Source organism: Haplochromis burtoni, unplaced genomic scaffold (assembly GCF_018398535.1).
Source record: "Haplochromis burtoni strain Fernald_Lab_line unplaced genomic scaffold, NCSU_Asbu1 Contig_62, whole genome shotgun sequence".
NCBI classification, from domain to species: Eukaryota; Metazoa; Chordata; class Actinopteri; order Cichliformes; family Cichlidae; genus Haplochromis; species Haplochromis burtoni.
In genome coordinates, this window is record NW_024582423.1 from 695,152 (window position 1) to 718,958 (window position 23,807).

General features: G+C 41.3%; 1 protein-coding gene across 2 annotated transcripts in view; it reads left to right on the forward strand.

Moving 5' to 3' along the window:
- Positions 1-18,500, forward strand: part of LOC102293744 (phosphatidylethanolamine-binding protein 4) — a 52,754-nt gene extending 34,254 nt beyond the window's left edge. For both annotated transcript variants that reach the window (XM_014333683.2, XM_005922652.3), the window contains 3 exons: positions 10,670-10,715; positions 11,420-11,536; positions 17,779-18,500. In XM_014333683.2, coding sequence (XP_014189169.1) covers positions 10,670-10,715; positions 11,420-11,536; positions 17,779-17,870 — 255 coding nt within the window. In that variant the 3' untranslated portion in view covers positions 17,871-18,500. The remainder of the gene's footprint in view (positions 1-10,669; positions 10,716-11,419; positions 11,537-17,778) is intronic.
- The last annotated feature ends 5,307 nt before the right edge of the window (positions 18,501-23,807 follow it).

The window sequence follows — 23,807 nt, forward strand, 5'->3', positions numbered from 1 at the left end:
ACTTGTAAGGTTCATTAACCTTTCTGTGAAGTGGGACAGGTTTCCAGCAGTTACCATAACCTCTGTCTCGCTCCTGCCTCAATTATAATAGAAGAATTAAACATCCAGCGATTCAAAACAGTAATGCTGCCTCTTAAATCCCTTTGTACCAGCTCTCAGTTGTTAATGACTAAAGACACTGAATGAACTGTGGAGTTATCAACAGATGTAACTGTGGACAGAAGCAAATCAAATGGCTACTCTGCACAGCGAGATTACTGAATATACATGTACAGTTTCTGTTTTGTGGCCAGAATGTACTTTTTCCAAAAACATTTATTGTGTTTTCTAATAGTATGTCGACTTTATGACTTTGGCTTTTTGTGAATAACGCATATTTGGCTTAATTTAATCGAAAGACTGTGTTACCACTGTGCTGAAACAATACGTGACGATTTAATTGTTGTAAATTGTAAGCTGCTTGCCCAAAGTTTTCCTACGAATCTAGACCTCGGCCAACCGCCCCTCCAAAGTCAAAAGAACAACCTGACCTTGAGCTAATTAAATGGTCAATTACACGCCTGTTGATCTCTTTTAATTTCTTAATAATTCCATTAACTGTGTGGGAAAGAGTTAGTTCTCTTGTCCACCTACTCCTCCTTCATCCTCCTCTCCCTCTGACTCCCTTCCTCCTACTTCATGTGCCAGCCCACAAGGTTTTTGATTCTCATTTATTTTGTGTCACTGTTCACAGCTAAAAAAAAAAGATGATTTAATTCAATGCCATGGACTCGTCAGTAAGCTCCAACCTCCTCCTCTGCCCCCCTTACATCTCCCCCGTGCTTTTATGTACTAATCAAATCCAGCACGTGTCTCGACGTATTTGTAGGCCTACCGCTCTATTGTAATTTCTTCATCTACAATCTCCATGGATTTCCAGTCTTGCCGGCAGAAACCAGCGAAGCCATGAAGCGCGGAGGCCTCGTGCTTGTGCGTGCATGTCCTCTGATGCTACTTGTAGGCAAGCTCAGGCTGGGATTTTCCAGTGCCACCCCCGTCAGTGGGAAGCCCTACATGGGGACATGTCAGCGCCTTGTTTGCTTGTTGTGCTGATGAAGCTGGGGGTGGGGCGAGTGGGCAGCCTTGTTCTGGTTCCAGGATTCCCTTCAAATGAGTCAGCCAGCCCCCACTCAAACCGACTGTTACCTTGGGAACTCAAGCTTGGGCTTCCCTCAACAGTACTAAAGTACAGACTCATCAGCACCCATACTTGCTAACACACACGCAGTAGGTGTAAGGGAAGCAGCACCCAGGTTGGATAAAATTAGCTTATTAAAGCTCTCTTTGGCCTGTACTCTGTCCTGTTAGGCCCAATCTGCTCGCTGAGTTTGAGATGACCAGCCCAGCACAGCCACTTTGTAATGTATGCAAATTAGACTGAATAGATGAGTGCGATAATGAGTTTGGGTGGCTAGTTTCTTAAGTCAGTGATTTGAGTAATAGCATCCCACCCTGCTAATGAGCATTACCAAAGGAGTGTAGGTTTAGCATGTCACAGTGTGTCAGGTGATTTCAGCGGTGGCTGGAGTTCACTTAATAACTGGACTGTTTATGTTTCCATCTCAGGTTCATTACCGAAGCCCAATGAGTTTCTTTACTGAAGCTATTAGTCCAGCAGGCTATTGTTAAGTGGCTTAATTTGTTCATGCACTGAAGCAGATCAAGGGTGACGCCCCCAGTTCCTTTTACCCTCTCCTCCAAATTATATTTTTCTACTAACCATACACCCCAGATTCCTTCCCATTCGGTTCAAAAGACACAGCCACAAATACCACTAAAAATGCTTTGACTTAGTACATGTTTTAAAGACATTGTAGCTGTGTGTGACCACTTGGATAACTCTTGATAATTCCATCACTGTAGTATATTTGAATGTATAAGATGAAGTTTACCACTTGTGCATTTTCCTGCATTTTGATGGTGTACAGCTGCCTCACTAACTGTACAAAAATGAGCATAACCCGTATGTTAAAAGTGTCAGCCTTTCAGTACCAGCTCAGCCAATAAACAAAAGCTGTGCTTATTGGCTGAACATATTGGCAACTCCCAGGTCATGCAGTACTGTGCTTTGTCAAGGCCTGTTAGTGAGCCATCAGCAATATCAATGCATCCAGTCCTAGTTAATAGTGATGTACACTTGGCTTGTAGTGTGCTGTTAGCTATGAAGCTACTCTTCAGCATTAGTTAATTTTTGTTATAGTAGAAATCATGAAGCAAAAAGAAACTCTATATACCTGCTGTCTTGCAGCTAGCTCTACAAAGACACAAGCCACGCCAGAGAATATAGTAACCTTTTTTGTGTGCCCACTTTCCACCAGCAAGCTAAAGTTGTTTACCTGAGCTGCTAATGAAGCAATGCTATCCATGTGACAAACACTCTGCACTCACTATGGCTTATTAAAATAATAGTATCTTGCTGGTTTGCCAGTGGAAAACCTTCAATGTGCAGAACTAGGAAAAGTTCACTGTGCATTATTAGTAACATAACACGTACATCCAGTGTAGCTAAAAACGAGTAGGTTCTGTTGGTTGGTAGAAAGGTGGCTCCTCGTGACGGCTGCGGGGGGAATTGCATGTAAAACACCAGAACACTACCACATGGTAATTAACAAATAATGCACCACACACAAGTGCAAATGCTGAAAACGGCATTAGTCACTCACATAGTTTGCGTTGTAGGCTCTACAAAGATTCACCATAGAAGTCTAAATCAGACGTTAGGCGGCTTTCCTCCTAACCCTGAATAATCTTTAATGTGCAGTCGTGTTGAGGGATCCTTAAAGAGCAGTAATGAAATCTTAAGCTGTTATCTTAAGTTGCAGTTACTCTACTGGAAATACTCTGTGTATACAGAGCATGCAGGCAACGGAAAACATGAAGCCCACTCACTAGTGGGGAATGCACTAGACTGTCCATTAAGTCCAGGAAAATTTTAGGCATGTTTTGCTTATGTGATAACAGCTTAGTGATAGGTGCCTCAGGTGGGCTAAATAGTAGCAGGAGTTCACAGTTGAATCTGTAAATTCTTCTGGCCAATACCTGTTGTCTTTTAGGCCACCAGATTTACAGCAATATGTGAAATTGCTCAATTATATCAGCCTCCGACTTCTTCAGAGGCTCAGCAGTCACTGTTGTGCTGATTAGGAGGATTGGCACAGTCACAACACATGGGTGAGATGACAAACCAGTTACACGTCAGCCCGATTAAATCCTGAGTGGTACCCCAGACTGTAACACATAGTGGCTTTTAGTTTTCGCCGTTGTTAGCCAAAGTTTATGAAGCCAGATCAACCATAATCCCAAATGTGTGGCTGTAGAATACTTGGTTGGTGCCATCGTCCTAAAACTGAAGTAAAGACGAGGAAAAGCAAGAGTGTACCGCAAGTGTTCCTTCTTCTAGTTTAACGTTTGGCATGGGGCCTGGACAGGTTTGGCAAGGATGAAGTAACCCATCTGAGATGAAGTAACAACCTTTAGAAAACTGGCAACTTTTTCCACAGTGCTCACAAACTGTTGGCTGGCTGTCAGTTTTTGCTAAGCTTTTGGTGCCCAGTATTGATCATATCTGAGCTTTTATGCAGGAGAATGACACTTACATGGCCATAAACACGGCGTCACAGTTGGTGGCCAAAGTTGGCAGCTGAAAGATTGTTTCCACATCCTATCTGAGGATCAGGTCATTAAAAGGTGTCATGCATGCAGCTGTTTATGTGTTGTAATCATCCAGTATCGCTGCTCAGGGCAAAAACTAAAACGGGGATTTCGAGGAAACCTTTTCAGCATGAGTAGAGATACCGGAGAAACCCCTGTGGTGTAAAAGAAGTGGCACACGCCACAAGTTTGAACTCGACTGCTATGCTGATAAAGACAACAGCGTGCATAGGAGAGCCTGCCTTTGACTGGGTCACTGCTCCTATAGTTCCTGTGCATTTTGGGACATAAAAGAAAGGGGGGTGGGGGCTGAATCCAGACTCACAAAATATACTAATTTACTGCATAATTTTTTACTGTTTTGTAAGCAAAATGTTGTATACTTTGCCTAAACTCTGAATAATTTTGAACATAAATTTGGTGCTTTTTCCATTTATATCTGGATTACACGTTCTGTAGTTGAGCAATGATGCGATTTTTCTGTGTTTAACCTGTAAACCGTGAGGTTCCTTGTGAGGCAAGGACTTTTAATTCACAATAACCCTGCAAATGAATGGGCTGATTACTGAGGCGAAGATGAGGAGGTAGTCATAAGCACTTGGCTTGAGTAGAATCGGCAAGGGAGGGTGGAGGGGAGGGGTGGCGGTGGCAGTACAAGTCCAGCCTCAGAAATAGAGCTGTGAACACCATCTGTCATGCTCTCTCTCCCCGTCTGTTAGCCTGACTGCAAGTAAAAGGGAGAATGATGCTCTCAGAACTGCATTAGAAGGACGTGGGTGCTGATTGTCGTAGGTGTGGGTTTACAGGGTGTGCAAGGGAGGGGGAAGTGGTGGATATACAAGGAGGTGCATGAGTAACTCTTGCTGACAAAGGGAAGCACTCACCCACATAGAGAAGGAGAAGGGTTGTTGGGCAAGCGGGTATTCCTGCTGAAACCGCACCCCTGCACCCACCCACCGCCTCTTTGTGGACTCCTACCTATCGGCTCGTGTCGGAGGATTCCTAGCGGAAGTTATGTAGACACATTATACAAACACACTGCTCATCTACTGCCCTAAGATCAAGAGAAGTTAGAAATTCATGTATAGCATTAAGCTCACTTTCATAAAGTGACACATTTCACCTTGTTTCACCATTTTCAGACAAAGCGGAGATGCGCCTGGGGTCCCATCTACTATCTTTTTTAAGAATTTCATGATGGTAATAATACCGCTATCAAGTCTGAACTAATTCTGATTCATTTTATGGATTGAGATAAATTTGCTGGTTGGTGGTTAGCGTGTCAGGCTTTTACGTGACCCACAGAAAAAGCTCTGCCGCATGGCTTTTTCTAGATTATCAGAAATTATTCATTGCTCATAATGTGTAGGTTGTTTGGGATCCTTTCTGCCTTTGTTTGAGTCAGAGTGTGAAATAGTCAGTAAAACATGAAGGCAAGCAACGCCACGATGAATGTAACACCACAGCTGGGCGCACATAAGTTAGACGTGACTGGCTCCTACATTTAACGAGCCGAGACGAGTGACAAAACAAATATTTAGTAAATGCTGTTTCTTTAAGATCTGGAAATGAACTCTGGATTATAACTTAATGATATTTCATATGTGTTTAAACTGTGTAATGAATATAGATGTTGATATTTGTATGATTGGCCGTGATTGGCCTTCGCGGGCGGCTCAGAGGTCGGGGTCAGCTTTACAACAGCTTGCAGGGACACTGTCTTTTTAAGGGCAACCTCCAAGGGCGTGCGTTTCCTGCTCTAGTGTCTTGAACTCAGGCCTTCCATTTCAAAGGGGGTTCCCCCTGTTCACTGCGTGGCCTCGCTCTCACGAACATATCAAGAAACAAAAATACTTCGTTTAAATTAAGACAAGTGGTAAATTTCTTTTTCACCAGTGCACGTGCCACCAGCAGAATATTATGTTGTTTGGATTCACCTTTATGATAAGAGTGGCACAAAAGAGATCCACCTTGAACAACACAAGAACCAAATCTGCCCCATTTAGGCGTCAAATCTCCAATCCCACTGCTGCTCCTTGTTCACTGTTTTTAGTGCATACCAGGAGATATTTAGTTAGTCTCCCCTCGATAGACTTAAACACCCTCGTGCATCGGCATAAATCACATTGACACTTTCAGTTTTTATCTCTGTTAGTAGCTGGTGTTCCCACATTGCTCAGTGTGTGATTCACTATCACAGCTTAAATGGGTATTCCCCTCAAATGAGGATACGAGACATATGCATTGCTTATAATATCTCCCAAATAACTAGAGTCTTTTTACTGGTGAGTTAACTCAGTCTGGGTAATCCATGAAATGCTTCATTACAGTTTCTAAAGAGAAGAACTTAAATTGTTTCTCGGTGAAAGAGTTTGGAGCATTAAAATTCAGGAATTCGTAATATTTGACTTTACAGTGATTATTTAAAAAATTCATAGCATAGATTAAACAAGAAACAAGAAATAATTGTTATTCTGCTGAGTACAGTTATCAGAAGTGGACTGTGGTCTTACATGGTCACCAACTATACTCAAGTCGACATTTTAAACACTCAAAGTGTGCCAATAACAATGTCCCTCACACCATTACACCACCACCAGCCCAAACCATTGATACATGCAGGATGGATCCATGCTTTCATGTTTATGCCAAATTCAAACCTTACTGAGTATGTCGCAGCAGAATCTAATCTTAGACCAGACAGTGGACAATTTTGGAAACAGAAGATTTAGGCAGTACCGTAGCTGCAGTTTCCTGCTCTTAACTGGCAGGAGATGCATTCATTGTGGTCATCTACCACTGTAGCCCATCTACTTCAAGGTTTGACGTGTTGTGTATTCAAAGATGCTCTTCTGCATACTTTGGTTGTAACCAGCGGGCATTTGAGTTACTATTACCTTCCAATCAGCTCAAAGCAGTCTGGCCATTCTCCTCTGACCTCCTGTACGAGCAACGGATTTTCACTCAGACAACTGCCGGCAGATATTCTCTGTAAACCCTAGAGATGGCTGTGTGGGAAAATCCCAGTATATCAGCAGTTTCTGAAATACTCAAACCATCCGGTCTGCCGCCAACAACTGTGACACATTTAAAGTCACTTAAGTCACCTTTCATCCCTTCTGTGATGCTCACTTTGAACTTCAGCAAGTCGTCGATTTCCTGACTTGATTGACTGATTAGATATTTACTTCAATGAGCATACAGTACTATGAATATATATGTTGGTATGAAACTTTAATACCCATCACCATGTTTTTTATGCATGGTGAGCAGTGCATTACTGCATTATGAACAGAAAGCTGGGTGGTATCTGTGTTTTAAGTTCAGTGAATGAGCATAGAAGAATCTCACGAACACAGACATTTAAAATGTAAATGAGAAAATACTTACAGGGAAACAGTGGTAATGTTTGTCTTGCATAGAGAATGAAGCTGTTTCTAGTGTCTTTCAACTTTCAGCTGCTGAAATAGCACAACAGTTAAAACACTGACATATTAGCCGTGAGTACTCCATTAGGCTTTTTTTCTTTTTTTTGTAAAGATCCTGATTTTAATGTTCTGCTGGTTTTCTACACAGCGCTTCAATCTGAGCTCATTTCTTACATGAACAGCTAATGATAGAAGATCTATGTTTGAATGTTTTCAATGAATAAGCTGCGTTTTTCACATTGGCTTTATGGTCGAGCATATAGGAAATAGCTGAAAACAACTGTTTTCTCTGACATCTGCATTATGCAATGTGTCTTTTATCTTCAGCTTGAGGTCAAAAAAAACAATCCAAAAATACAACTGCTGGTGAACATAGATTTTGTACAGCAAAAGCATTGCACTGTTTATTCCCTGGGCATGTTTTTGAGGAAACTGTATTTTTTAAGAGAAAAGAAGAAGTTTATAGTGTTAATATACAATTTATGTGTATATGTTAGAGTGGAAAATATATCATCAAGCCCTTTATTACACAGTCATTAAACCATTTCTTCTAATATCTATGTTTTACTTATAGATCTGTGTTATAGATCAAGTCACCTAGAGTCATTTACTCCATTTACCTTTCTAGAAATTACCTGACAAATTTAACCTGCTAGATCCCCGTAGTGCAAAGTCAGTGTGAAGCCCATGTGTTAATAGTGCAGGTAACAGCCTGGGGATCATGTGTCCTTGCAGTTAAATGCAGACAGCTCCCTCTTCTAAACGAACCGGAGCATTTCAAGTTGTGAGACTGCAGCTGAGGCAGACTATCTCCTGCTGCGTGCTACTGTTAGAAAGGGCAACTTCAAACGATGTCCCGACCTGACTCCTCTGACTTATTTCAGAGTTTGGGTGTGAAAACAGCTTCAGTGTATAAAGTCTTGGATATCGTGCCTCAGAGTATTTTGATGTCTTAGGGTATCTCTGTTAGTAAAGTAATATTACGCTTATTTTCACTACAGAAGGTTTTTTTTCTATAAATGTTACAGATTTATAAGCAGCATTCAAATTCTCTTGGCATACTAGTGAATCTCAGTCTTGGATTCTTTCTTCATCAACAATCAGATGAATCACTCACAGATTTTTCATGGGTGGGGTTAATAAGAAAATCATTTTATGCTTAAAGTTTTTAGTCTGATTAAACTGTTCCACGGTCCAGCCTGATGATTGTCTTTTGAATTTTCAGTATTTTTTTCCACAACTTCAAAAGATCTAAATGTTTTTTTGTTTTTATTATCATAAATACTGCAAGGATAACATGCTACACATACCCATACCTTAAAATGGGCGTTTCTTCATAAAGGTTATTAACACAGATCGTGGCTGTCATTCAGCGATGCCAACTTGTCATGTTTGGCGTCACACCCCACAACCAAGTCCCTGAGGGAGGCCGCCCCCCATGTGAGATTGCCCTGTGGGTCACAGCGAGTAAGTGCGTCACTCCCCAGTGAACATTAGGATCAGCAACCCCAGCACGGCCCTGTTCGGTCACAGCGACTGTGATAGCAGCTCTGCTCCGTACAGATTAATCACTCCAACCCTTAAACTACTTTTGTGATTTTTTTTTTTTTTGATTTCTTGTGAATAATAATATATGTGATTGTGTGTTAGATCGGCATATTATTGACTCCGCATATTATTGACTTATCTTTTATTATTTGGCTAAATTTCAATATTTTATTCATTTGCTGTTGTTTATACACTATGTATTATAATGAAATTAAAAGGGCACAGGGTGCCTGGGAGGATGAGCGAGAACTGAGCATTAAGATGTGGGAAAATGTTGCACGTTCAAATGTTGACTACCTGTTGCTATGGCAATGGGTTTGGATTCTGCAGGCTGCAGGACACTTGCTATTTCTAAATAAAGCTTTTTTTTTTTTTCTCACCGATCGGTGGATGAAGATACTCACATTTGAAACTAATCTTCTGAATTTGATCAGTCTGTGTAAACACTCCAATGCTTGCTGTTATTTTTAAAGAGAGGTTACAGGATTATAGATAAGAGCATATGCACGATACAGAATGCATGCTTTAAATCTGCTGAAAGAGTGAATTACTATTTGAAACTGATAGTAATATGCTACGGTCGTTTGTGCATCTCAGTCATTCTGATATAGACCTGCACACTCTGTGTGCTTATAACTGTAGTTTTAGCATTTTAATTGGCATTATGAACCGTTATCATCCTCAAAGTACATTTCATCTGCTGCGAGGTGACAGCTGCAGTCTTCAAGAAGCAAAGAGAGAAGTCAAACTATGGTTGGTCTGCTTTAAATAGTCCCCTGTCCCACGTATGAGTAAATAGCAAAATAAAGCTTTTAATTTACTTGTCAAGAAACCTGGATAGGCATTGAAAGTGTTTATTAGTGTCCTCGAAAAGATGTCGTTCCAACAGTTGGATGCATTTATCCTCTTCAAAACATATATCATAATCATAATCTGGATGCACCATTCCCAAGATGAAAATTAAAACATTATTTCTGTTTTTATCCTTCTGCTTTATCTTCTTCTGCTCTGGGCTGCTGTCCTACTACAGTTTTTATTCTCTGTGGATATGTGTTCTTATTAAACTGGAACTTGAATTTCAAGCTGAGATTGGGGGGGGGAAGCAGCTTGGTCCTGCCTGTCTTTTGTCCTTGGTGCTGCTTGTTAACGCAGTACCCCCGTCAGCCTGTAGGGGGAGCCTGTGCGTGGCAAAAAGAGGACAGAAATAGGTGCTGAGACCACATACTCCAGTCTGTGATGGGGACTTCCACGCTTACCTCAAGTGGGTTTTGGGCCATTTCACAGACAGCATATTTAGTCCTTTTCCACCCACTCAAGGATGCAGCCGTCTTGCAGTAAATAGCCAAGTATATTAAACAAACATGCCTGTGTGCAATTTGCAGTGTGAAGTGCCTGACTGTGTGCTTCCTGGGGCTGAGGGAGTTTAACCTGACAAATATACAGCAGAAAATGCTTATGAAAATATCTGCACTTCACATTGGGTTACATGATATCTGTTTCTAGGCAACAAGAAGTTAATATACAATTAATAATATGGGAAATTGGAAATCTTCTCAGTGGTTTAATTTGCTTGGGAACTGTCTTTTGTCTGAAAATTGTCTCTTGTATTCTGATATTAAAATACCTGGTCTTTTATATATTTAATTTTGACATACTTTAACCTGCAGTGTGGATGCAAGCTTGTACTGGAGCTTTTTTTTCCCCAATAATCGCCAAATATTTCACTGTTTATTGGATCTCGAGCTTGCTGTCACTTCAGCAGGATACAGTCTACTAGCATTGGCTTGAAATAAATTAAATGGCCAGCCTTTGTGGTTATAAAGACTGGACTAATTGAATGTAGAACATTTGCCTATGGGAGCATAAATCTGAAAGAAGAGCAGCCTGTGCTTGCTGTCTGTTTTATCTTTCTTATCAAATCTTTGCTATCGCTGGGTTTGTCACAAAACAAACAGGCTGTGCTTCATAATTTGCCCGGCTAACTTTTGTGTTTTAAATTCCAGGGCAGTGCACTCAAGGAAGGACAAATAGAAGGAACAACCCTCACTGGTAAGTAAGATCTTCTATTGACTATTCGTTGTGTAACCTTGGCTTCATTACTCCCAGGTTTAGTTTAATTCCAGAAAGTTGATCTGACTCATTGATTGTGTGTAGGCTGTGCAATTTGCTCTGGTATATATTATATATAATTAGTTGGAATAATTCCATATTATTGTTTGGACTTGTAGATTTAAGTCTTACTATAATTTATGCTAAAGTATTTCAGTATTTTTGTATCACTTGGAGGAATTTAACATTTTTCCTGTATAACCTTTAAGTCACTCTTTCGTGACCCCTCTCCTCAGAGTAATTTTAATTCCTTCCCACTATTGTGAATTTAAAGGGCTTAAAAAGTGCACCAGTACTCGCATACACACACAGAGATGCACACGCCGCCATCATCCTCCCCCGTGGAGCTGGTTATGTTTACTGTCTTGCAGTGTTGGTGATGATTAAAGAGGATTTATCCAAAGAAAATCTGTAGCCAGTTTATTACCCACAACCCAGACTGACTAAAGAATTCTCAGAATTCAGAGTTAACGATTTTTATGGCCGTACGGCTCCCTTTGGTTTAAATAATCCACGTGGATTTTGCTGCACAACAAAAAGAATTGGGATGTCAAAGATTTAGCACACACTTACAGTCAATTGTTATAAAATGCCAGCCCCCACTCTCAGCTCTCCTGATTCTGATTCTTTGGTTTTTCGTACAGATTATAAGCCGCCAACCCCGCCATCGAACTCTGGTTTTCACCGCTACCAGTTCATGTTGTTCGAGCAGCCTCCAGACGCGTCTGTGTCACTCACGGAGCAGGAGGAGGCATCCCGGGGTAATAACTCCACTCACCAGCTTCTTCAGTCTGCTACATTGTTTTCCCACTGCAGTATCATCTATCATATACCAACAGTGGCTGGTTGCCAGCATCTATCTGTTGAATCAGCAATGAAAGTTTACAGCAAGGAATTGAAACCTAACAGTTCCTCTCACATTATAGGTTTTTGTGGTTTTTGGGAAAGTATTTTTGGAACAGACAATAAGAAGCCACGTCATTTTACAATATTCATTTCCTTTAGAGGGAGTACTCCTTAATTTAGGGTGTAATATTTCCACATTAGGCTCTGCAACTCCTGAAATATCTGTGTTGATTGAGTACTTTTTACTATAAACTTGATCTTTGTTAGTGTTGCGATTCACTGTGCTGCCTTTGTTTCATAAAGACCCATGTCATTCTGCATAATTCACAATTAAGATGCTTTAATCAAAGCATTCAGAGTTGCTTTAGGAAGATAATTTTCTCCAAATGCTTGAACTTAACAAGGGAAATGTTAATGAGGTTAGTGAGTAAGTCTGCTGCAGCGTTAATGCCTGCGGGGTCAAGACAAGTATTATTGGCTCCCACGCACACCTGCACGAGTCTGCCTGACCACGTCTTGTTAACCTCCGCCAAACCTAAAAGGCCCATCAACTACGTCACATGCTTCCACGTGAAAGGTCGTTTTAGTTTGATGATATTATATCCATACATCCTTTGATTCAACCTTGTTTGTCTTGCAGAGGTATTGTTTTGTTTACGCTTTTGGATTTATTTATTTTTTTTCGTACTTTTCCATCCCCCTGAAGTCTGTGTGGGAAGGTGGGCTGTAGCACTTGGATGCACAGTACAGCACCTCACAGGAGGCGTGTCTATCTGTCTATTCGAGTCAGGTCACAGCCGGTGATTTGAGGGGAGATCAGGGTGGTTTGAGACTTCAAGCGCTGCGGCCGTGAATAAGTGGAGCTGCCAGTCTCGGCTGTTTGAAGTTTTGACAGCTTTGTCAGCAAACAATCCGGGCACATTAGGCTGAGGTCTGTTTGATGTTGAAACCTTTGGAAAAAGAAGTGTCAAAAGAGATATAGTTTGTAGTATGTTACTTATTCGGCGCACTTTGGGGAGGTTGCGATGAACTCTTGCCGCATCGTTGGGGCATTCGCGATGTCACAGCTGGTTAAGCTGAAGTAATACTAGCATGAATAATAGTTTACTATTTAGAATATTTTTAATGTATTCTTGTGCAAAATAAACTGCTCTCACACAGAAGTTGCCCACTCGTTATGAAGCATTTGAACTGAGTGGATCCACCCATCCTTAATCGAGTGGATGAGCGTAACTCCCGCTGTAAGACTTCCTCTCTCCTGCTAGCTGCTCTGTCGATACAAGGGAAATGAAATTAAAAAAATTCTCCCGGATAATCACGCGCTTCATTTGATGGGTCAGTTCTGGACACAATAATATGTCAAGAGAATAGATAATTGACAATAGTGTTTTACACATTAAGAATGAAAGCCTAGTCGTGGTGTATGAGCAGAAACAAAACATGTGGGATATTTCAGGCCGTATTCTCTGGTTTACCTGCTTCCTTATTTTTGCCCAATTGTCCCGGAGCTCATTAATCCCGCACGGAGAAGAGGAACGGAGGGAATCCCATGCCTCCCCACCTCCTCCGTTAAGTATGTTCACTTATTAGCGTCTGTCCTCCCTCCATGTGGTATGACACAGAGAGAATTTTTCATAGCCCATGACATTAATTGATGTGATTTGCGAAGGGAGAGCATTTAGCCGTGGGTGGAAGACTCCTAATGATCGTTTTCCACTTCCAGTAGTGCAGTCATTGACTCAATTTCATCTCAGATTTTTTCTCTGTTTTCTTTTCATCTCTGGCCATCACTTTACTAATAAAGGGGGTGAACAATTAGAGGTGGAGCAGGGCTGTTGCGAGGAGCCGTGGGAGTCGGCAGTGCCTCCTGCGTTAAGGTTATGAATGTGGGTCATTGAACTGATGGGGACAGCTGGTTTGTTACACAAGGAACTACAGGGGGGCTGCGCTCTTGGCATGGGGCACAGGGGCGTCATCGTAGGGAATCCCCATTGCTCTGGCTGTCCCTGACTGGAGGCTGCCCCCGTGCCAGGGTTGGGGAGGGGGGCAGCCGTGGGCACTCAGACCCTTGTGATACTTGTCAGCCACTTGGCAAGCCCTTAATATGTCCTGCTACTGTTTGGTGCCGACGAGTCAGTTTGTCAAGGGAAACAGTGTTACAATGCCGGGAGGGAAACCCCAAGGCCTCGAGAGATGCCTTGGGGTGATGTTTCAGCCTACACGTTAGTTTGCACATACGCTGTTCGCGCGTCGAGCACTCCACGTCCTGACTTGAAGCTCAGCAGCTGGTATCGACTGATCAGAACCAAAAACTATGATGAGTAAAAAAGAGAAGATAAGAATGGAAAAAAAAATTGGCCATGTGTTCTGTATTATTTTTTTTTTTTGTCCCTGATAAATTGTTGGGAAGGCGACAGTCACGTCACGCGAATGAATGGCTCACAGTGGCGTTAGCTGCTGGATCGTACACATTGCCTATCTTGCTTCCTAGAGCCCCTACTGCCAGCTCAGCACACTCCACAGTAATTGAAGCCATTTGCAATGTTGCAGTGTGGTAATGGGCAGATCCATGTCTACCACCCACCCACAGCCTCTACCATTAATCAGAGCTGCGTGGAGTCAAGAGAGCCAGGATTTGGTTGCTACAGCAGGCCTGAGTTTCAGCCAGGAGTCGGCTGCCTTAAAGGAACACTTTAACGTGTTGAATTTTGGCTGGTTGTGTTTTTTCTATGTGTGTCTTTTTCTTTTCTTTTTTTTACAGAGTCTTGACAGGCTCGGAGTAAAAGTTAAAGTGTCTTGACTTTTCCTCAACTTCCCTTATCCACAAATATCTTTATAGTATTTCTAAAATGGGTTACTTCCAGCTGACACAATATAAGTATAAGTGAAGTAATTTGTTAATGAGTCACTTAGTTGATAATTAAGAAACTCATAAAAATCAGAAAGATATCTGCTGCTTCCAGCTTCTCATAATTTCCTTTGGGATGAGTGAAGAAAACACAGCAATTGATAATGAAAATGAGAGTTGCACACTTTTTAAAAAAAGTAATGAGGATTTTGGAGTAATTGAATAAAATCCAATAATGAAATGTAACAATAAAATACAATTTAACAATAAATCTGTGTTGACAGTGTTTCATATATGGACGTTGCCTCAAAGAAGCAGCGGCGTTTAAAGGTGGGAAGCAACGATTAGTGTCACCAATTCTACATCTGACCAAATATGAGATATGCTAAGAATCCCTGCTTATCTTCATGAGTTACGGTGTTGATGGACAGCCAGGAAAATGTTGCAGATCAATATGATGTGTCAGCGAAGTTGATCTCTCATTTAGTGGTTTTGTCTTTAGACATTTGTATGGGAGTTTTTCAAAATGATCCTATGAATTCTTCAGTTGTGGCCAAAACATGTTTTGGTTGTTTTTTTTGCCAGGTCAAAAAGACCAAATTGTAATTATGAGTCAACATTTGTGCCAAATTTGAAGAAGCACCCTGAAGGTGTTCCAGAGATGATATATTCACGAGAATAGTTGATTATTCCGATAAACTGTTATGAAAAATAATTCTTTGAGTCATTTCTCGAGCAAATGGTAGTCATTATCCGGTCCTGCCTCTCCAGTGTGATGAGCTCTCTCCTCTCTGTTTTATATAATTGGAAACTCAGTATTTCCAGCATAGAGAGAAACAGAGTGGCCAACTATAATTCAACAATTCCCCTCAAGATTGAAGCGCTTTAGCTACTGCTGTGTTTACGGTAAGCTCCGACACACTCACACTGACCCTGTTTAAGCATCCCCAAAGAACTGTTCTGTGTCCGACCCCTGACCTCTGACAGATACAAAGAAATTAAGGTTGCGTTTTGCTTTAGTTAGAACTATGAATCCTGCGTGAAGAGCTCTTAGCCTGATATGATTCCTTCGACACTACCACAAAGCAGCATCACTTGGGTTTTTTTAGTATTTCTGAGACACTGTAAGAGGTTTAACAGGGACACCGCCCACACCACTAAATGTAGCAGTTCTGTGTCACCTCACAGCAGTCCTGATCTTTCTGCCATGCCCAGACGTGGAAGCAAGGTGGAAACAAAAGGAGAGGCAGGAAGACTTTAAGATCGCCCTCAGGTCCCACACTATCTGTCCTTTCCATGAACACGCAGATGGGAGAGGCGGAAACGCGTCTCGGCACTACAAACAGGCACCAGCCTATTTTAAGGTCACTTGCGAGTCTAGGCGTTTGCGGGGTACCAGCCAGTGTGATAGCACTAGATATTCTGAATTTGCCTCATTTTGGATTTTGCCCAATGATTGCACAGCTTTAGATGGGATTATGTGGGTAAAGCCTTACAAGCAGCGCCTGCTTTCTACTCTCTGTTTGATCATCATGTTACAATAAAACAATCGCCAGTGTGACATGCTCTATTAGAGGAAATGTTTCCTTGTATTATGGTAGGTTTTTCCCTATGAGTAAGGGTAAGTGAAAGTTTGAATATTAAAGCATGACTGTCATGAGGTTCAACTCTGCCACATGACTCATCAACTATATCCCTATATTGAGGCAAAATAGGGATATAGCTGCCGTCTGTCCCCTCACCCCCTTTTTTTTTTTTTAAGTGGTGTCTCTAAGGGTGTGAGGGACCTTGTTGTGGACATGCAGGGGATCTGCAGAGGCGGTGCATTATCTGTGACTGAAGCACAGGCCAGAAGGGGCACTGGAAGCATGCCCTATCATACAGATAGGTCACTTGACTCCATTGCCCTCACTTGATTATCAGAGACCTTTCTCCAGGCAGCTCTCATTCAAGGAGAGGACCTGGCAAGATTCGGGTACTCATCTGCTCATCTCCCAGTTATTATTCATCATTTTCCCCCCACCCGCCCCAGCTGAGCTCAGAACTTGACCCGAAGTTGCGAACACTCTGAGGTGTCAGTCTTAAAAGCTAAATCAAATTGGTGAGAATCGGGGGAAACGGTTGTGTAATTATTAAAACGTATATCAAATATATATACTCGACTTTAAAATTTGATAGGAGCTAGGTGCAGTAATGTGTGCTGGAAAAAGCGTGAAAATTATAACCATGTACAAGACATTTTGTGCTACATGTAAATGAACCCTTCTGATTTGTTTCTGCATTGATGGGGTAGGGGGTGGGTGAGTGCACTTGATGTCTGTGGCACTGGCAAAGCGTATTTCTTCTCCCATATCTCATTCAAAAATGCCGGAGGATACAAATGTGGCTCTCTGATGGTGAAAACAGCTACAGTGAGGGCCTGTAAAGCAGCTGCAGCGAGAGGTCAAAAGCAGTAATTTTTATATTTTTTTTCTATCCAGGCATAGTCAGATTTGACCCCAAACTGTGAGGCCACTCTCTCTACAGATTTGGACTATTTCAATAGTTGGCTTTCTATTCAAAAGATGACTTTCCGACGCTATTCTTGAGCAGCTGTTAATGTAATTACTGCGCATACGGAAATACCAGGATGTCAGTGATTCCCTGGATTACAGAGCAAAGCAGCAAAGCATTGTCTTACGCGCACCCAAACATATGAAGACACAGATAGACAGACATTCGTTCTGCTGTTGAAGTTTGCAAGTTGAAAGCATGCAGGGTTTTCTTTCCCTGGAATGATAATTGTGATTTTTTTTTTTCGTCCTTTTTTTGTGTGTTAAGGGAGAGGAAGCTGCAGGGAATCAGCGGTTGTCAAAATCTAAGAAGTGATATTGTCATACCAGCCGGATGGCCGTCTGGTGTTTGTTTAAAAGGGGAGGGAAGAAAAAAAACAGTCCAGGCGATTGAATCATATCTTCTTGCCAATACGTCCTTGCGTTCCCACCTCCATCATTACAGCAACATGTTTTATTTTCAGCAGTGCTGTTCTCAGTGACTCACATCCCAGAGCCATGTGCTGCTCAGTTAGGCCTCAGATGCCCTAAACACAGACCAAGTGGTCATAAGAAATGCTCTTGTAATCCACCGGAGACTCTGCCTAAAATGTACTTTATTTATATACAATATTGCTTATTATCTAACAGATAATAATAATTTATTGAAATCAATCTGAAAACGGTTTCAGATCAGAGTGAAAAGTGAGTACATTTCCCCTCCAAGTGTCTGTAAATACTTATAAATATCTTTGTGTTTGTCTCCCCGCTCCCACAGGTAAATGGGATTTTCAAGCCTTCATCACAAGTTTTGATCTGGGAGAGCCCGTGGCTACTCTTCAGTTTCTCACCCAGAACTACAAAGACTAGAGGATGCTCAGATGCCTGAAATGGAAGAAGAAGAATCTGTCAGTAGACAAATATGAAAGATTTCTCCTCACTTTTACTCTATCAGCAATTACTAAACAGCATACATTCTTCAAGCTTGCACAAGCGAGCCCTCTTTGCCTTTATCTTATCATTACGTTAGAGAGCGAGATTTCCTCTTTGTGTTACACCAGCTGCTTAGGGTTTTGATCTCGGCCCGTATCTCTTGTCACGTGGTACGGAGCAAAGGATTTGGGAGGTAGAATTTAGCTTTACCAGGGGGTTTCTTATTAGTTTCCGAACACTGTCGACAAGAGAAGGAAGACGGCCTGATATCACAACTCTGTGTGGAAAGAGTTGATTCTAATTCAGGGGCGGAAACACGTCAGGGCCAAAAAAAGGAAGTGGGAGGTGAAACCGAGACCGCAACACAGCCGGATGCCGCAGTGGAACTTGAACCAAAATACTCTAGTGACAGGGCAGGGGAGGAGCCACAGGGCCTGTCATGCTCCAAGTGAAAGGAACTTACTGTTTGTGTAATTGTTTATCATATTTCCATTGACCACTGGAAACAATGAGCTGATTTCATGCGCTTGATTGATTTATCTGAAGTAAAGGCTGCTGTGATCTAAACGTGTCCTTGAGTGTAACTTTGGGACAGCAAACCCAGTTTGAACTTTGCACAGTTGCGTAAGAGCCTCACCTGGCAAGTCTGTAGAGGATGATGCGGATAAACTTTTCAACCCTTTCGCGATGAGATACTTTTCAGACCTCACAGGTCTTTGTAGAAGGTGGGTCAGAGTACCCCCCCACGCCATGAGGAATATCGGTTTCTAACCAGCAACTCTCCTCTGGGAGAGGCTTGTATCAATACCCCAGATGTCTGAAAAAGGCTGGATTTACATCAGTGACTTTGATGTCCTGATGATCAATCTCTAGTTGGTGGTTTCATTGACCTTAATTTGGTGTCTCATCGGTGGGCTAGGCGGGAGTAGGTAATGGAGGTTTTTGTTCCTTTGGTGGTTAAGCCAGCCTTGGTAAAACCCTTACGCGGCCCCTCCGTGAACTCTGGGAGATCATTGATCAACTTGTCCTGCGTTTGCTTTGTTTGCCTCCCCGACTTAGCAGTCAAAGCAGCCAAGTCAACAAACAAAAACAACCATAAGCACACAGTTTGTCAGTGAATCCATTGCTTTTGAATAAATGTTAAGTATCTGTCGGTTTGAAAATTACTCTTGACCTTGATTTACCCATCTTATTTGACTTATGAAATCACATTTTTAACAATTGGCAAGTCGAGTATAATTCCACACTCATTGTGAAGCATGCCAAGTGGGAGAGCATTCTTCCAAAAAACCACCTACTTGAATCCATCAGTACACCACTGAAATGCCAAGATTTGTACTTCCAAATACACTGTGCATTTTTTCCCTCCTTTATATCTTGGAGATATCCTGCCAAAACAGCTGGGTTTTGCCACTCAGCTTCCTTGAATGTGTTTATTTTTACTCCGAATGTCAGGAGAGTTGAAATATTATGATTAAGAAAAACTGACAGCTGTAGTTCATCGCTGCACAGTATATTGCACTTCTCTGAAAAAGCTTCTCACATCCCCTGATGATATGGGAAAGGCATTTAATATTTTTTTAATTTATTCAAACTTAGATTAATTAAAAGGAATTTGTATAATCAATTCAATTGCCTAACCACCGCTGAGTGATCTAATATGCATGTTTACTTGGAGTCTCCATTCTTCTTTTCTCTTCGCTGCAGAAGTAGATTTATTTCACTGAACTTCATCACTTACTGTGAGCAGTGGCAAAGTGAACTCCACGGCATGATCCGCTCACCATTTTGCACACGTGTTTCTGTGCGTTTAACCTCGACAGAGTGGCATTGTCTTTATATGAATCTCAGTGTGTGTTTTAGCCCACCTGGAAATTTGAGTCCCAATTCTAAAAACAAAAGTTCACGTGATTATCCAGGTTTTTAGGCACTATTGAACACTTGTTTACATTCAACAACAAGGAATCCAGAATTTTAAAATACACCTCTTGACCTGTAAAGATTTTTTGCTGAGGTATCTGTGCTGGCCCTGCTTTCTAAATGCACATTGGTATCCATATTAGTGAAGCTCTACTACAAATGGCAGACTCAATAGGGAGATAACTTAAATACCTTTATGGATGCATGTCTTAAAAATAAAGCTAAAAGCTTATGTATTATATTTTACATTCTCCCCTCAAACTGTAAAGAGTGTAACCATTAGACCATTAACCTTAGTGGTTTTACAAAGCCATTTACGATGTGTTTCTCATTCACACACAAGTCCAGAGTTACTGGCATACCATACGAAACAGCCTCGGGTTCAATTCAAGTACACTGGCTTGTGGATCACGCCGGCAACTCTATAATTACTGGAAAATCTTCTCTACTACTGGATTTACAGTACAAGAGAAGTTATGAGGTTAAAAGCAGGTGATTCTTTAATGTACTTTAATTTTACAGGTAAAAGGCACAGATAAAGTTAGCATCAATAAAAGGACTGTTTTAAAAGGACCCTTCGGAATATCAGGTAGTAATTGGACAATGATAGTATCAGGGGGGAAGGTAAAGTTTGTTCTTACTGGGCTATCCTCATCTGCTGCCTGGAAAACAATAATAAGGCACACTAAGGAGACGAGCCTTAAATCTGCATAGGAAGAATATTTCTCTCTAACTTGATTACACTTCTTCCACTGTCCTTTGTGCCAAATTTAAAATTTTACATAGATAGGAGATAATATCTTGATCCTTTTTACCATGTTAAATGTCTGAAACTTGGTATACACTGTTATCTCCAATAGTTTGAAGTTGGAGGCACCTTTATACTACAGACTGTATCTGAAGGATATTCAGATACAGATACGTTTCAGAAAAGCAAAACCACTTCAGAAGTGGCTTAAACTCAAGCTGGCGGCTAAAATGAGCCCAGCTGCATAGTCAAGGTAACGTTATTATACCCATAGGCAAGGTAAATTTCCTTTACAGAAAAAATGATAGCATTTGGCATCCCTTCAAAAACACGCATAGATGTCTCGGGTAAAAACAATCCTTTTGGCTTGATTGTGATCCCAGTAAAAAATGGCCTGATGAGTTTATGGACTCAAGCACTAGTTCAACATATTATTGAATATAACACCATCTTTATTTTGTACTTCATTCAATTTGAAAAGAGGAGAGGTTTTAGGCATATAATGTCAGCTGCATGTCCCTTATTTTCTGTCAGGTCTCTGGGTTGTTTGTTGCAAATTCTTCTCAATTGGATGATGTACTAGTGTGACTATGATGTAAATTAATAAACCATATGCCCAATTTTAAAAAGTTAAGAAATTGGTGGATGAAGTTAACTTTAAAGTAATCAATAACCTGTCAGAATTGGCACTGAAACTTACAAACAGGAAGTGAGATCATATCTTACCAGTTGTTTCACGCAGCAAACATGGGACACTCTTTTTATTTCTTTGCATCAGCATGATCGTGATTGTGTTTAGCTGGTTGCAAAAGCTTAAAAAATGGGGGACTGAATAATCTGGCGTGTTAACTAAAGTTTCAACCGAGAGGAGTGGTTAATAATAGGGTGGCACTTCTGTTCTATTATTACATTATGGAGTGAAAAGGGACTTATTAGCACTATTCCTCAGTATTACAAATCATCACAGAAAAATGTCACTCTGCCGGAAACCCATAGTAAAATGCCGCACGCTGTTTTCAGGTTTGGACATGCCCCAACTCAAGCCGCCATGATGATTGTGCCCCCTCATCGATGCTTGCAGTAACCACAGGTTACACAAGAACAGCACAGGAAATAATAAAGAATGTAAATTTGCAGGCAGTGTAACTTTCCAACTCCTTTAATAGTAAGGAAAAAACACTTTAGCTATCCCCATGAAGCTTGGAAAAACAAAACTTATTTGCCTGCACATCCACGCTGACTGGGAAGTTTCCTGCTTTAAAGTAAGCATGTGCTTCCATGGAATCCCTGTATGCAAAAGAGCCCGGACACTGCAGTCAAAGAGATCTAACGCCGCAGGGCCATGGACAAACAATGCAGGCCTGCCTCATGTGCCCCGGCTCACAGTCGAGGAAATAAAACAGCAACAGGTACGGTAGGTGTTCCAGCTCGACTGTTCAACTTTCCAACCACAGAGCCACCACCCGGCACTTCCCTTTGGCGAGATACACTGCAGTACAGAAGGTCCTCAGTCATGCCGATGGGATTCTGATTGATTTGCATCTATAGACATAACAGTTGAGGAAGCCTTTTTCCATGGATCACTGCATTGATGAACTCATGCATTTTTGCAAGATGACAGTAATATAAGATGATAAATAGTGATTTTAGAAACATTATTATGAATAATCTCATCCTATCAGGTTTTCCTGCTACTAAAATACAAAACTTAATAGAAAACCTTCTGATAATATTTAAAAGGCAAATTGATGTTCTGCAACTTTTACTTTCACCCCTGGCAAACAGAATCAAGACAAATTTAACTCGTGATGCCCTTTGACCTGGGCCAGTGTAAAAAAAGTTGATACAGTGAGCAAGCCGAGGGAATGAATCAGTATGACGTGATGAAGCCAAAACAGAAAATCTATATTCAGCCTGTTATAAGAATGTTGCAATTCGAATCAAGTTTACCGGGATAACTGCTGTCTGCTTAACCGATTTAAGGTATCCTACAAGAGCGGATTGAAGACACCCTGAGGGGGACAGCCCACTGGTATGACTGACACTCAGAAAACGCAGACACGAGCACATGGAGGACTCAGTAATGAGACATACGAGATCACTGGCTGATCTGTTTGTATAAGCCCCCTAAACACTGAGCATGATTCAGACTAATTCTCCCACACTGTTTACACTTCTGGTTCATTGAGGTACTATTAATTTCTCAGGTCTGAAATATTCAAGCTCTGACATTTCATTCAGTATTTTCTGAGAATGTTGCACAGGCCTGCGTGGCTTACATTGACACAGCAGCAGCAATGGAAAATCGATTTAAAGAAACCTTTCTTAAAATCATTAATTAGGAGTGAAACCATTCAAAGATTGTGAGTGGATGGTGACTCCAAAGCTTTTTATTTTTTATTATCTTTTCTCTCTTTGTTTTTAACTTTTAGTGTAATAAACCAAATTACATGGGTGTATTTAAAAATAAAATAAAAAAGAAGTTGGGGTTTTTTTCTGTTTTTTTCACAAGTTGGTGAAAAGCGAGCCATGACGCTTTGTCCACTGTCATCTCTTTAAACGTCTGTGGCTTCCGATCACTTTTCCACTACTACCACCCGGAACTCACATGTCCAAATACAGACATTTAGGGGCGGGGCCGGACACTGCCTTATTTGGAGTTTCCACTTAAGCGGTCACTGGGGCTCCAAGTCGAAGCAAGCCTGTGGATTTGCAAAGCCCTTGCAATATTTACAAACGATTAACTTCGCCATTTACTGCATTTCTGTGACAATGATGCTGCATGAAAAGGAGTCGGTGTTCTGCAACGAGCATGTAGGAAGGTACAAAGTGTGTTTGTGTGTGTGACAATGCAGAGCACTTACACTTTCAATATTCAAGTTTGTGGCTTTAGCTTTGAAAGGGAAAAAAACAGGCCTGGGAGTAAAGTCAACAAAAAAATTTTTTCACTATTTGGTTAGTTTGGGCAGAATGTTAAGAAACAACTTGTGATAGTAAGCAGTGTACTGTCTCAGCAACAATCCCCAACGCCACAACACACTCTGTTACTGTCTCACACACACACACACATGCATAACTAGCCGGCTGTGTGCCTGATAAATGCACATGAGGACTGACAATAAAGATAAGTGCTGCTGAATCATTGCAATGTTTCCACAAGGACGGGAACACATGAGAGCCGCGGGTCTTCCTGAAGAAGGACGCAG